At 52.2% G+C, this 13,994-nt stretch overlaps 1 protein-coding gene across 1 annotated transcript; it reads right to left on the reverse strand.

The window, feature by feature from the left end:
* Positions 1–262: 262 nt before the first annotated feature.
* Positions 263–6,312, reverse strand: ddx19a (DEAD-box helicase 19a). Its single transcript, XM_068743243.1, has 9 exons — positions 6,173–6,312; positions 4,978–5,070; positions 4,541–4,643; positions 4,360–4,474; positions 4,109–4,286; positions 3,799–4,036; positions 659–821; positions 403–594; positions 263–324 (listed from the first exon to the last, which is right to left on the reverse strand). The coding sequence occupies exons 2-9, from the start codon at positions 5,037–5,039 to the stop codon at positions 263–265; spliced, it is 1,113 nt and encodes a 370-aa protein (XP_068599344.1). The 5' UTR covers positions 5,040–5,070; positions 6,173–6,312.
* Positions 6,313–13,994: the final 7,682 nt, after the last annotated feature.

A 13,994-nucleotide genomic window follows, 5' to 3' on the forward strand; every position in this document is an offset into this window, starting at 1 on the left:
AACAGGCTCCAACAGCCTGAAGGAGGTCACGGGAAGAACGTGAAGGCGGCTCATGAACAACGGAACCGCGAGGAACAGGCTCCAACAGCCTGAAGGAGGTCACGGGAAGAACGTGGAGGCGGCTCATGAACAACGGAACCGCGAGGAACAGGCTCCAACAGCCTGAAGGAGGTCACGGGAAGAACGTGGAGGCGGCTCATGAACAGACATCCCGCCGGACGGAACTCGTCCAACTCTTCCAACCGGTCCTCCTGCCGCGACTTCAGCACCACAGTTCCTCAATTTCCTCACAATTGTTGAGGTCAAGTTTCGCGATCTTCCTGTCTGTGGAGAGAAGAAGGTGGAGTCAGGTTGGTTCTGGAGTCGGGTCGGGCCGGGTCTGGATCCAGTCCCAGAACGTACTGAAATGCTGCTCGATCTGGCGGATCACATCCAGGCCGGTTCCGCTGTCCACCAGGTTCACGGCGAAGCCCTGCTTCCCGAAGCGCCCCGCGCGGCCGATCCGGTGAAGGTAGGTCTCGTTGTCGGTGTCGCCGCTCTGCTTCACCGGGAGGTCAAAGTTGACCACGAGGGTCAGCTGCTCCACGTCGATACCTGCGAGCAGCAGGGCGGGTAAACGTGTGACGGCCGAACACGAAGCCTTGCGGAACGCCCTCACCTCTGGAGCACACGTTGGTGCTCACCAGAACCTTCTCCTTGCCCTCCCGGAAGCGGCTGATGACGGCGGCTCGCTGCTCCACCGTCAGCTCGCCGCTCAGCATCGCCACCTGGTGGCCTTCGCTGGACAGGCTAGTGGCCAGCCACGACGCCACGGCGCGGGTCTGAGGAGGAAGAGGAGGAGGATGAGGCGCTGGTCACCGTGGTAACCATAATCAATAGAAGTGTTCTGATTAAGCTGAAGGGGTTAAATGATCGAACGATCGTCTTCGCCAGTCTGTATCCCATTCGTACGGGACACGGTGGCGCAGTGGGAAGCGCTGTTGCCTGACAGCTAGAAGGTCGCAAGTTCAAATCCCACTCGCAGCCTTCTGCATGTTCTCTCCATGTCCGCGTGGGTTCTCTCTGGGTTCTCCCCGTGTCTGCGTGGGTTTTCTCTGGGTTCTCCCCGTGTCTGTGTGGGTTCTCTCTGGGTTCTCCCCGTGTCCTGCGTGGGTTCTCTCTGGGTTCTCCCCGTGTCCTGCGTGGGTTCTCCCCGTGTCCTGCGTGGGTTCTCTCCGTGTCTGCGTGGGTTTTCTCTGGGTTCTCCCCGTGTCTGTGTGGGTTCTCCCGTGTCTGCGTGGGTTCTCCACGTGTCTACGTGGGTTCTCCCCGTGCCTGCGTGGGTTCTCTCCGGGTTCTCCCCGTGTCTGCGTGGGTTCTCTCCGGGTTCTCCCCGAGTCTGCGTGGGTTCTCTCCGGGTTCTCCCCGTGTCCTGCGTGGGTTCTCCCCGTGTCCGCGTGGGCTCTCCCCGTGTCTGCGTGGGTTTTCTCTGGGTTCTCCCCGTGTCCTGCGTGGGTTCTCCCCGTGTCTGTGTGGGTTCTCTCTGGGTTCTCCCCGTGTCCTGCGTGGGTTCTCCCGTGTCTGCGTGGGTTCTCCCCGTGTCCTGCGTGGGTTCTCTCTGGGTTCTCCCCGTGTCCTGCGTGGGTTCTCTCCGTGTCTGCGTGGGTTTTCTCTGGGTTCTCACCGTGTCTGTGTGGGTTCTCTCTGGGTTCTCCCCGTGTCCTGCGTGGGTTCTCCCGTGTCTGCGTGGGTTCTCCCCGTGTCCTGCGTGGGTTCTCCCCGTGTCTACGCGGGTTCTCCCCGTGTCTACGTGGGTTCTCTCCGGGTTCTCCCCGTGTCCTGCGTGGGTTCTCCCGTGTCTGCGTGGGTTCTCCACGTGTCTGCGTGGGTTCTCCCCGTGCCTGCGTGGGTTCTCTCCGGGTTCTCCCCGTGTCTGCGTGGGTTCTCTCCGGGTTCTCCGTGTCTGCGTGGGTTCTCTCCGGGTTCTCCCCGTGTCTGCGTGGGTTCTCTCCGGGTTCTCCCCGAGTCTGCGTGGGTTCTCTCCGGGTTCTCTCCGTGTCCTGCGTGGGTTCTCCCCGTGTCCGCGTGGGTTCTCCCCGTGTCTGCGTGGGTTTTCTCTGGGTTCTCCCCGTGTCCTGCGTGGGTTCTCCCCGTGTCTGTGTGGGTTCTCTCTGGGTTCTCCCCGTGTCCTGCGTGGGTTCTCCCGTGTCTGCGTGGGTTCTCCCCGTGTCCTGCGTGGGTTCTCTCTGGGTTCTCCCCGTGTCCTGCGTGGGTTCTCTCCGTGTCTGCGTGGGTTCTCTCCGTGTCTGCGTGGGTTCTCTCTGGGTTCTCCCCGTGTCCTGCGTGGGTTCTCCCGTGTCTGCGTGGGTTCTCCCCGTGTCTACGTGGGTTCTCCCCGTGTCCTGCGTGGGTTCTCCCCGTGTCTACGCGGGTTCTCCCCGTGTCTACGTGGGTTCTCTCCGGGTTCTCCCCGTGTCCTGCGTGGGTTCTCCCGTGTCTGCGTGGGTTCTCTCCGGGTTCTCCCCGTGTCTGCGTGGGTTCTCTCCGGGTTCTCCCCGTGTCTGCGTGGGTTCTCTCCGGGTTCTCCCCGAGTCTGCGTGGGTTCTCTCCGGGTTCTCCCCGTGTCCTGCGTGGGTTCTCTCCGGGTTCTCCCCGTGTCCTGCGTGGGTTCTCTCCGGGTTCTCCCCGTGTCCTGCGTGGGTTCTCTCCGGGTTCTCCCCGTGTCTGTGTGGGTTCTCTCCGGGTTCTCCCTGTGTCTGCGTGGGTTCTCCCCGTGTCTGCGTGGGTTCTCCCTGTGTCTGCGTGGGTTCTCCCCGTGTCTGCGTGGGTTTTCTCTGGGTTCTCCCCGTGTCCTGCGTGGGTTCTCCCCGTGTCTGTGTGGGTTCTCTCTGGGTTCTCCCCGTGTCCTGCGTGGGTTCTCCCGTGTCTGCGTGGGTTCTCCCCGTGTCCTGCGTGGGTTCTCTCTGGGTTCTCCCCGTGTCCTGCGTGGGTTCTCTCCGTGTCTGCGTGGGTTTTCTCTGGGTTCTCCCCGTGTCTGTGTGGGTTCTCTCTGGGTTCTCCCCGTGTCCTGCGTGGGTTCTCCCGTGTCTGCGTGGGTGCTCCCCGTGTCTACGCGGGTTCTCCCCGTGTCTACGTGGGTTCTCTCCGGGTTCTCCCCGTGTCCTGCGTGGGTTCTCCACGTGTCTGCGTGGGTTCTCCCCGTGCCTGCGTGGGTTCTCTCCGGGTTCTCCCCGTGTCTGCGTGGGTTCTCTCCGGGTTCTCCCCGAGTCTGCGTGGGTTCTCTCCGGGTTCTCCCCGTGTCCTGCGTGGGTTCTCTCCGGGTTCTCCCCGTGTCCTGCGTGGGTTCTCTCCGGGTTCTCCCCGTGTCTGCGTGGGTTCTCTCCGGGTTCTCCCTGTGTCTGCGTGGGTTCTCCCCGTGTCTGCGTGGGTTCTCTCCGGGTTCTCCCCGTGTCCTGCGTGGGTTCTCCCGTGTCTGCGTGGGTTCTCCCCGTGTCTGCGTGGGTTCTCTCCGGGTTCTCCCCGTGTCTGCGTGGGCTCTCCCTGTGTCTGCGTGGGTTCTCCCCGTGTCTGCGTGGGTTCTCTCCGGGTTCTCCGTGTCTGCGTGGGTTCTCTCCGGGTTCTCCCCGTGTCTGCGTGGGTTCTCTCCGGGTTCTCCCCGTGTCTGGCTCCCACCATGAACATGCAGCTTGGTTGCAGGTCGTTATTAACTCGCCTGATTGAATAAATCGTTTGCTGTGCACGTTTACGTTTTGATCAGAAACTCGAGTTAAAGCTTCATGAAGCTCTCAGCAGGTGAGGTCAGACAGGTATGAAACTCACATGGCAGAAGACGATGGCCTGAGCGATGGTCAGGATCCCGTACAGCTGACATATGGCGGTGAACTTCTCCTCTTTGTTCTTGCAGAACACGTAGAACTGCCTGATGTTGTCCAGCGCCTCCTCCTCGCGCCTCAGCCTGATGATGTTCGGCTCGGGGACGACCCTCTCGGCGAAACGCATCACGTCCTCATCAAAGGTCGCGGAGAACAGCAGCATCTGGCAGTCGGCCCTCAGCAGCCTGTAGGGGTCCGAGAGAGGGACGGCGTGAGAGGCGGGTCCAGGACCAGGACCAGGATGAGACAGAGTCCACCTGTGGATCCGTATGCTCTGGTCCTGGTGGCCCTGGCGCGCGATCATCACGTCGGCCTCGTCCAGCACCAACATGGTGACCTTCTGGGGGTCAAAGACCCGGTACTTCATCAGCCAATCACAGACTGTCCCCGGCGTTCCTATGATGATCTGCTCCTGGACTTTGTAGCCCCGCCCCACTAGGAAGCAGCAGAAAGGGATGCAGATCAGTTTCCACTCGTGATGTCACCTGAACCTCAGTCCAGTTCTTACCTCTGTTGCCCCTGATGGCGTAGGCCACCTTCACCTCGGGGCAGAACTGGCCCATCTTCTCGACGACCTGGCCGATCTGGAGCGCCAGCTCGTAGGTCGGCGAGAGGCAAAGGCACTGAGGGAAGCACGCCGTTTAGCAACGCTAAGCAGCTACAGGAGTACAGGTGAACGCCCAACTCACCTGAGTCCACCTGTCGGCTGCATTGACGGTGTGGAGCATGGCGAGACAGAAGGCAGCCGTTTTACCTGTGCCGGACTGCGACTGTGCGATCAGGTTCTGACGTCTGGACCAGAGGAAACCGGGTCAGGACCGGGACCGGATGCTTTTACACGCCGCTCCGTCACATTTAAAGGGTTATTGCACATTTTTCACTTTCAAGAGAAATGAAAAAAAAATCACGAGTTGAATTAACTGTCGTTCCTCCTGATCAGAAGGTTGCTGGTTCAATACCACAAGGGCAGACCAACGCCCTTGAGCGGTAATTAGCCACTCTGTAGACAGCTAGCATCAGCTAGCATGCGGTGAGACGGAGACGCAAAGACAAAGTCCCGCCTCCACTCGATTCACTAAACATGAATATCAGGTCAGAGGAGTCGCTGCAGCCTCACTGCACGTACGGGTGCGCCAGCATCATGGGCAGGGCGTTCTCCTGGATCTTGGACGGCAGGTTGAAGCGCATTTGGTAGACGCCACGTAAAATCTCCCTCTTCCTGTCCACATCCATCACAAAGACAAGGGACAGGTGAGCCTCAGGTCCACTAGCACGGTTCCAGGCCGATCTCCGTGCCGATCCAGAACATGTTCTAAAGCAGGGGTTCCCATTACGTCGATCGCGTGACATCTTTTCTGATTGACATGCAGGGCAGCCAGTCAAAAGTGAAAGCTGCCACCGATTATTATTATTGTTTATTAAATCTATTAATGCACCAGGTGCATACTGTTAATTTAGTCACTTATTTGTTGATATAATTATTATTATTACCACGCCATCATTAATAACAAGAAGTCCTTCCAAACCTGATGTAATTACAAAAACATGTTCATAGTTAATTCAATTGTGTTCAATATTGGCTCCTGCGGGTACGCAGGGTACATCAGCATAGATTGTACGTAAAGGATCCTCGATATATTTGAAAATACTATGTTTAGCATTTTAGTATTTTAGCATAAAATACTTCTATGTTTAGCATTTTAGGAATTTAGCATAAAATACTTCTACGTTTGGCATTTTAGCATAAAATACTTCTATGTTTAGCATTTTAGCATAAAATACTTCTACTTTTGGCATTTTAGCATAAAATACTTCTATGTTTGGCATTTTAGCATAAAATACTTCTATGTTTAGTATTTTAGCATAAATACTTCCATGTTTAGCATTTTAGGAATTTAGCATAAAATACTTCTACGTTTGGCATTTTAGCATAAAATACTTCTATGTTTAGCATTTTAGCATAAAATACTTCTACTTTTGGCATTTTAGCATAAAATACTTCTATGTTTGGCATTTTAGCATAAAATACTTCTATGTTTAGCATTTTAGCATAAAATACTTCTACTTTTGGCATTTTAGCATAAAATACTTCTATGTTTGGCATTTTAGCATAAAATACTTCTATGTTTAGTATTTTAGCATAAATACTTCCATGTTTAGCATTTTTTTAGTGGGTAGATCTTTGTGACTTGGCCATTTTATAAGTAGCTCGCATGTTCTAAAGGTTCTAAACCACGGTGGGGCCCTCCGCTGCCAGGAGCTCAACGGACCTACTGGACACAGGTTTGATTGTTTTCGGTACCTGCCAGGTGAACACTCACAATCTCAGCTGCTCGAACGTCTTAACGGAGAACAGGGGGGAGGACGGGTTCCGCTGCAGAACCTCCACCTCGTTCCGGTTCTCCACCAGGGCGCGGTGAACCAATTTATTCAGGAGAGACTCATCGGCCGGGTCAGCCTCGTCTCCGGGCCTTGCCCCGGCGACGTTATCTGCGGGGGGGGGGGAAGCGGTGAAGCACCCGATGACGTCACCGACGGTAAACGGAGCAGCGAGGAGTTACCGTTAACGTCCCGCAGACGGCCCGGCTCTTCGCGCGGGGAGACAGACAGCTCCTGGGTTATAATCAAACGTTTAGTCAACAGCGCGGACCAGCCGCCATCTTGCGGGTCCGCGCCGCCATCTTACGGCCCAGTAGCGTATCAACCTCGACTTCTAGCGCCTTTTAAAGTCAACGTTACCTGAAAGGATGACGCCAGAGGTGCGTGGCGGTCCATTGAAGTCGACGGGCAGCTCTCAAACACCTTGACTCGGCAGGTGAGCGTTCCGTGCGCGAAGCGGCGCTTCACTCGCCAAGTTGGATGGACGGGAGAACGACTCACCGGCCGGCGCTGCCAGGATTGCCTTCAGGAAACTGGGACGTTGAGGGTTTGGTTTGTACTTGCATCAAAACAACAAAATAAATGAGTTGAACGTTACATAATGCTTATTTTAGCAACATAGCGTTGCGACTGTACAGTATTAAACAAAACAGATCTCCTTATAGTTTTTAGAAGCAATATAAACACCGGGAATCAGAATCATGTTTGCCATTTACGAGGTTTTTGACGGCCCTTGAAGGCACCGTAGCGGCAGTTCAATCTACTGCGCGCGCCCTCAGTTTATGAAGACTTCAAACCGATCTTGTGTCTGTCTGCAGGTCCTTCTGTCCGTGGTGCTGCCGGGCCTGGACCCGTGTCCCTCAACACTGATGTCCATATCGCTAGCATTAGCATTAGCATTAGCATTTATAGCTTTATAGCTTCATATAGCAGCTCTTTAGTGCAGCAGCCTCATTGTTCACGGTCTTTGCCTGCTCCTGCTCCTGCTCCGCCTCCCCTTCTCAACGCAGCCGGTCCGGACCGATGTCCGTCCACCACGAGCCTTAGGTTCTGTTCAAGGTTTCTGCCTAATAAAAGGACGTTTTTTCTTGCCTCCGTCTCCAAACTGCTTGCTCTTGGGTCAGAATCAGAATACTTGAATGATCCCAAAGGGAAATTATATCAACAAATAAGAATCTTATTATTTGTTACAAATAAGTATCTGGTAGTACCTATTCCTTATTCAGAGAAGCTAAAATTTACCCCAAACGACGATGATGATGATTCGTTTATTTAACAGGGACAGCACACATTAATAAACATTTCAGTAAACGTGCCAGAATTAGCCAAAAGGCTATTTTACGTCTGTCGTCCCTGGACAGAGATTCCAAGGCCCCAAAATATATACACGTATGAAATAAAATTAATAAAAATACAGATATAGAATAACCACATAAATAAAAACTATATCAAATAAAACAATTTCAAGTAACAGTAAAACATGTCTATGAACTAAAAATTCACAGATTGAGGGCGTGTATCAGTCCCATCGGCAGAACACACGCCTCTGCTCGACTTCCACATCCTTCCATCGCTGCGTTTAGACACATCTGGATCCTCCTCAGCCATGAAGCTGTGCTTCACAACCACGGTCATCGCTTTGTCTGTGTGGTCCTCACATTCCCACGCGTTTGAAAAGAAAGAAACACAAAACATACGCATTATCAACTTGGATATATTATTTAAGATGACGTTCCAGTTTATCCTGAAGAGTCAAGGAGAGCAGAGGGAAGTGGACAGAAGATGAAAGGAGAAGGGGAGAAGAGGACGGACCAGAGGAGAGCTGAGAAGAAATGAGAGGGATGGATGAGACCAGGAGAGAAGAGGAAGACATGAGTTGAGTTAATCAGTCACATGACACACCCGCCAGTCATGGAATAGATCTTCTTGTCTTTCACTGAGGTAGATGATGAGACAGGAGACAACTGCATCCCTTTTGTCTCAATGCTCTGACTGTAGGGAGACACAATTTAGAAGAGAGACTGTTAGTGGAACGCTGCAATTCACAGACACCAAGATTGAATCCCTTAAGCGCTAGAACCTTTTAGAGATGCCACAGACTGAGAAAACTAAACTAGCTTAAGTTGGAGCTCGACTTTGTGCAGTCAAACATACGTCATTTCCAGCGTCCAGCAGGAACCAGCGGCTCCTCCTCTGGCATCAGACCCGGTGTGGACCCATCGAGCTTCATCACGAACGTCTCCTCTGAGGAAACCGTCGTTATACAACAGAACTCTTCCTTGATCTAGTGAGCAAGGCACAAAAAAAGGACTCTTTAGATGACAGACGAGAGTGAACACATGAATGTGTCCTGGTGGGAAGGAAACATGAACATTCTCACCTGAGCCTCGCTGAATAATGCTGGCCACCTTTCTTTAAGCACATTCACACAGGGAGGGGCTGAGGGTCACCACTTCGACCCTTCGGCTTGAGAAGGTTTTATTCATTTTATATGCAATTATTTTTGCTTTGTTTTTAGAAAACTTGCATACCTTAAGTCAACGTACAGGATACACCTGGTGGGCGGGTTATCCCAGAACGGGGAACAACAGGGCGGTCGATCAGTGAGTCTCGGCTTGAGGAGGAACGAGAGGACCTGAGGAGAGAGCAAACATTAGTGAGGGTTACACACCGAAACAGGAAGAAGAAAATACTCAGATAGTACACAAGAGAAAGGATCAGACACGTATAGTTCAGAGGTCATTATAAACCCTAAGAGGGTGTACGGAATCATACATACAATACAATCAAAACACAACTTGTATCATTCATGAATTGCATCATTTAGTGACACACACTGTGTGTATGTGCTGATCTTGTAGATTTGGTTTTCAGCCTCCGCTCTCTGCAGCAAGTTCAAAGCCATTTATCAAACATCACGTGGCTCTTTAATGGCGGCTAAATATCCCGCAGAGTTCATGTTTCACCCTCTCTGCGCCCCCAGAGTCAGCCTTCCAGCCTCAGGTCGAAGATGCTACGTGCAGCAATGCGGGCTAACGTCACTAGCCCGGCTAATTAGCCATCCACGGCGTTAGCGGATGTTAGCGCCCCCTTCTGTCTCCGCAGCAGCACCGCGCAGACTAATAATTTATCCCGAGTAAAGCGCCGGCCGTCAGTGACAACTAAAACCTCGTCGTGGCGAGCTAGCTCGCGGCTAACGTCGGCTAACGTCGGCTAACGTTAGCGGCTCGCTAGCTAGCTCACCTCATTCACACGCAGCTCTTCAGACATGTCGTCGTGTTGCGTAATAACTTACCCTCCATTTCGCAGTTCGGTGTCGGTCCGCAGCGAGAGGCGGACGCTTGGCGAACTTGACGTCACGTGAAGTCAAAATTTGAAAAACGCGCTTTCGCGCATGCGCGATTTGAAGCACGGGACTCGGTTCGGGTTTATTTACCCTATTTCCTCTGTAACAGTTTTTACTGTTAACAAATGGCTAGCGTGTATAATTTACCCAATAATTTACAATTCATTGGCTGACTACAATAATTAAGTACATTTTATACGATTTTTTCAGCGCTCCGGCTGGAAGCTTCGGACCCTTATCGCCATGGTTACAGACTGATGGAGAAATCTTTCATCACATGCGTAGCGTCAGCAGCACGTTGCTGTAAACATGGACTCTGCGGATCAATCCCCCCCTTTTTATCCATTATCATCATTAATTCGGTCTTTTGTTTCCTCAAAATAATATTGATAGTAAAGAATATATTAATATTCTGAAGAAAAGCATTCTTCCCTTTGTTTGGGACACTTTTAATGATCACATACGACCAGAAAGTTAATGTTCCATGAATGAACCCGGAAAGGGTTATTTAGTTATTATTTATTTTATTAATAGTGTTACTATTTATTTCCTGACTTTTTCTTCTGTGAATAAAGGGTTATTTGGTGGCTGTCTGGAAAACAATAAATGTTTAGGCCCCCCTGCCATCGTCACACTTTTCCTGTACAAACTGACCCCCCCCCCATCAGAGAAGGGAAACGTTATGTGGCCCTCACAGGAAACGGTTTGGTGACCCCTGGTGTTCAGCTTAGAGTGGGGACACCGCAAACCAGCATTAACATCAAAGCAGGTCAAAGGGCAGAGCATATCTGCCAATCAAAATCAAAGCACATGGACATCAAAGGGTTAAGGTATATAAGAAGTAAGGTTTGATTGAATTGTCAATTGCTAATGTAATTCGTAAATTACAATGACAGATTTCCAAATGTCTACTTTGGAACGCAGAGGTCTACCAGCAACCAAGCGCACGTACGGATCAACGGTGGAGCCGAGCAACCGGCAGCCCAGGGGGACGTGCACCGGCACCAGACTGCTAGCCAAGGCTAAGAAAAGCTCCAAGGAGAGCTCCGCGAAAGCATCCGCTCTCCGCCCCGAAGAGGAGACGGAGCGAGTCAAGGCCAAAAAGCTGCACATGCTTCTCCAGCTTATCAACGTGGTTAATCCTGAGACATCAGAGGAGCTGGTGAGAGACCTGAAGATCCAGATCAACACCATGGAGACGCTTCAGAGGCTGACTCGTGGCATCTTTGAGAATGCCATCAAGCGTCCGGACTGCAGGGTCTATGCCAGCATGTGCCACGCCCTCATGGATCTGAATGTTTCCAACCCAGACAAGCCTGGAATTGTTGAAACGTTCCGCACTCTTCTGATCAATCAATGTAAGAAAGAGTTTGGAAATGTTCGGCATGAAAATGATGACGTTCTAAAATGGAAAAAAGAGTTAGAGGCTGCCAAAAACGAACAAGAGCGTGCTGCCCTTCAGATAGAGCTGGGCCGCGCCATATTCAACAGCTCCGACCGACCGCTGGGAAACGTACGTTTCATTGGTGAGCTCTTCAATGAAAATGTATTGCCAGCTGAAGACATTCACAAATGTGCTCGTATACTCCTCAAGAATCGTGATGAGGTGTCTTTAGAATGTCTCTCCGAGCTGCTCTTAGTGACCGGAGAAAACCTGCACGGTGACAGTGACATACGGCAAGTGGATCAGTACTTCGACCAGATCCGCCATATCATCGCAGAGGGGAAAACGTCAAACAGAATCCAGTGTATGCTGGAAAATGCAGTGGACCTTAGGAAGCTTAACTGTCCGAAAACTATTGAACCAATAGCATTGAGCCCTTGGGTGCCTCACAGGCCAGAAGCTAAGAATTGGAAGCCCAAAACTCTTCCTTCACTATCAGAGAAGGTAGACAAGAAGTCAAAGGCCACGATTGAAAAGGACCTCAGTGACGTCAAAGACGACAAATACGAGAAAGCCTTGCTGGCCATGGATGAGCTGCAGACTAAGCAGAGGCAGCAGCTGGTGGAGTCTTCTGAGCAGGCGGAGAAGGTCAGCAGGGAGCTGCTCGCCAAGCAGGAGGAGAGATTCAAAGAGCTCCTTGCCAACAAGGAGGGGCAATTCAAAGAGTTCCTCGCCGAGCAGGAGGAGAGATTCAAAGAGTTCCTCGCCGAGCAGGAGGAGAGATTCAAAGAGATCCTCGCCAACAAGGAGGAGAGATTCAAAGAGATGCTCGCCAATCAGGAGGAGAGATTCAAAGAGATGCTCGCCAACAAGGAGGAGAGATTCAAAGAGATGCTCGCCAACAAGGAGGAGAGATTCAAAGAGATGCTCGTCAATCAGGAGGAGAGATTCAAAGAGATCCTCGCCAACAAGGAGGAGAGATTCAAAGAGATGCTCACCAATCAGGAGGAGCATTTCAAAGAGATGCTCGCCAATCAGGAGGAGCATTTCAAAGAGGTGCTCACCAATCAGGAGGAGCCAGCTCAAAGGAGCGAGGAGGAGTTCCTGAAACAAGAAGACATCCAGTTACAGAAGAAAAAGAAAAAGACCAAGCGCTGGTGGGCTCGCCTATTCCAAAGCAGAAAGAAGAAATCAGCAAACCAGTGAGTGCTGTGGCCGACTGCCCCAGCAGAAAAAGAAAAAGGTCAAGAGAAAAGGGGGAGTCTGCCCCAGCAGAAAAAGAAAAAGAAAGAAAAGGAGGGACCAGAGGGGTCCGGGTACATTGTGAGCTGGGCGGCAGCCTAAGGCGGGGCTTGGCGACCTTGGTCCGACCCTCGGCTCCAGAAACCAGCTCTGGGGACGTGGACCGCCGCCTCTCTGGCGGGGGGGGGGGCCTGAGCTGGGTGGAGGTTGAGAAGTTCCGACTGGAAACAGTTGGTCTCACCTCGACACGCAGAAAGGGCTCCGGAACCACTCTTCTTGAGAGGGGTTGGACTCTCTTGGTGTGCACCCCCAGGTCGGGGAGGAGATCCTGCCCCTAGTGGAGGAGTTCAGGTACCTCGGGGTCTTGTTCACGAGTGAGGGAAGGATGGAGCGAGAGACCGACAGACGGGTCGGTGCAGCGTCTGCAGTGATGCGGACTCTGAACCGATCCGTCATGGTGGAGAGAGAGCTGAGCCGAGAGGTGAAGCTCTCCATTCACCGGTCGGTCTCCGTTCTCCGACCCTCACCTACGGTCACGAGCTTTGGGCAGTGACCAAAGAACGAGGTCCCGGGTACAAGCGGCTGAAATGAGCTTCCTCCGTGGGGGGGCGGGGCTCTCCCTTAGAGATAGGGTGAGAAGCTCAGTCATCCGGCGGGAGCTCGGAGTAGAGCCGCTGCTCCTCCGCGTTGAGAGGGGCCAGATGAGGAGCATCTATTCAGGATGCCTCCTGGACGCCTCCCTGGTGAGGTGTTCAGGGCACGTCCCACCGGGAGGAGACCACGGGGAAGACCCAGGACACGCTGGAGAGACTATGTCTCTCGGCTGGACTGGGAACGCCTCGGGGTCCCCCCGGAAGAGCTAGAGGAAGTGGAAGTCTGGGCTTCCCTGCTTGGGCTGCTGCCCCCGCGACCCCCCCGGATAATGGTAAAAAAAAAGGAGTCTGCCCCAGCCACCTCGGCTGACTCCTCCCCCCAGCTGAGGTGGCTGAATCTAATAAAATCGAATAAAAAATATTGATACTTGACTCTATTTTCTCCTTTCCTTAAGAAGGTAGCTGATGGCTACGATGCGACTTACACACAGGTTACAAAATGATTCTCCCCGTCAGTAGACACAATGTTTTGAAACTAGATGGTTAGAATAGTCTTCAAGGAACTGAAACTTCAAAGCAGGTGAAGTTGTAATTTAACAACTGTTAGATATTTGAGTTCTGCAGCACGCTGACAATACACAGGGTGCACAAACACTCTGAGGTAATAATCACACACATGGATTAATCACAGACAAAGCAACACATTGTAACTGATACACCGTGTGAATGAGTCAGCCCCCCCCCCGGAGGAGGGTGTAAGCACCCCCCCCCCCCCCCCCCCCCCCCGGAGGAGGGTGTTTTCACGCCCACTATAAAGATCACTGCCGGAGAACATTCCGGACTCTCCTACAGAGTCCCGCTCCGCGTCTGGAGAGTCCGGCTCCGTGTTTCCTTACCAGCTTTGTACTGAAAACCTTCAGTAAACTTGATTGGTTTTATAATCCTGACTCATTATTGAATAAACACCTCCAACACGAGATATAATAAAAGAACGGAGGGAAAAGGAGAACGCTGACACAACTTATGATTTTCTCTGTTAGTGACTAGTTCAAAACAAACACTGATGAAATATCTTTCAGTATTTCTTTCTCATTCATATATTGACATTCTACTAAAGTAATATTCCCCAGGAGTCTCAGCCTTGCGGCCTGATGAGACCGTTGCAGGTATTTTCTCTGTATTGCAGCTGTTCTCATATC

Source organism: Brachionichthys hirsutus, chromosome 2, assembly GCF_040956055.1.
Source record: "Brachionichthys hirsutus isolate HB-005 chromosome 2, CSIRO-AGI_Bhir_v1, whole genome shotgun sequence".
Taxonomy (NCBI): Eukaryota; Metazoa; Chordata; class Actinopteri; order Lophiiformes; family Brachionichthyidae; genus Brachionichthys; species Brachionichthys hirsutus.

Excerpts from the sequence above, each read along its gene's own strand:
- ddx19a (XM_068743243.1), bottom strand. The coding sequence starts at position 5,039 with ATGCGCTTCAACCTGCCGTCCAAGATCCAGGAGAACGCCCTGCCCATG. Across the intron at positions 4,475-4,540 it reads CAGCCGACAGGTGGACTCAG|TGCCTTTGCCTCTCGCCGAC; the intron begins GTGAGTTGGGCG and ends TGCTTCCCTCAG. Across the intron at positions 822-3,798 it reads AGGCCATCGTCTTCTGCCAT|ACCCGCGCCGTGGCGTCGTG; the intron begins GTGAGTTTCATA and ends CTTCCTCCTCAG.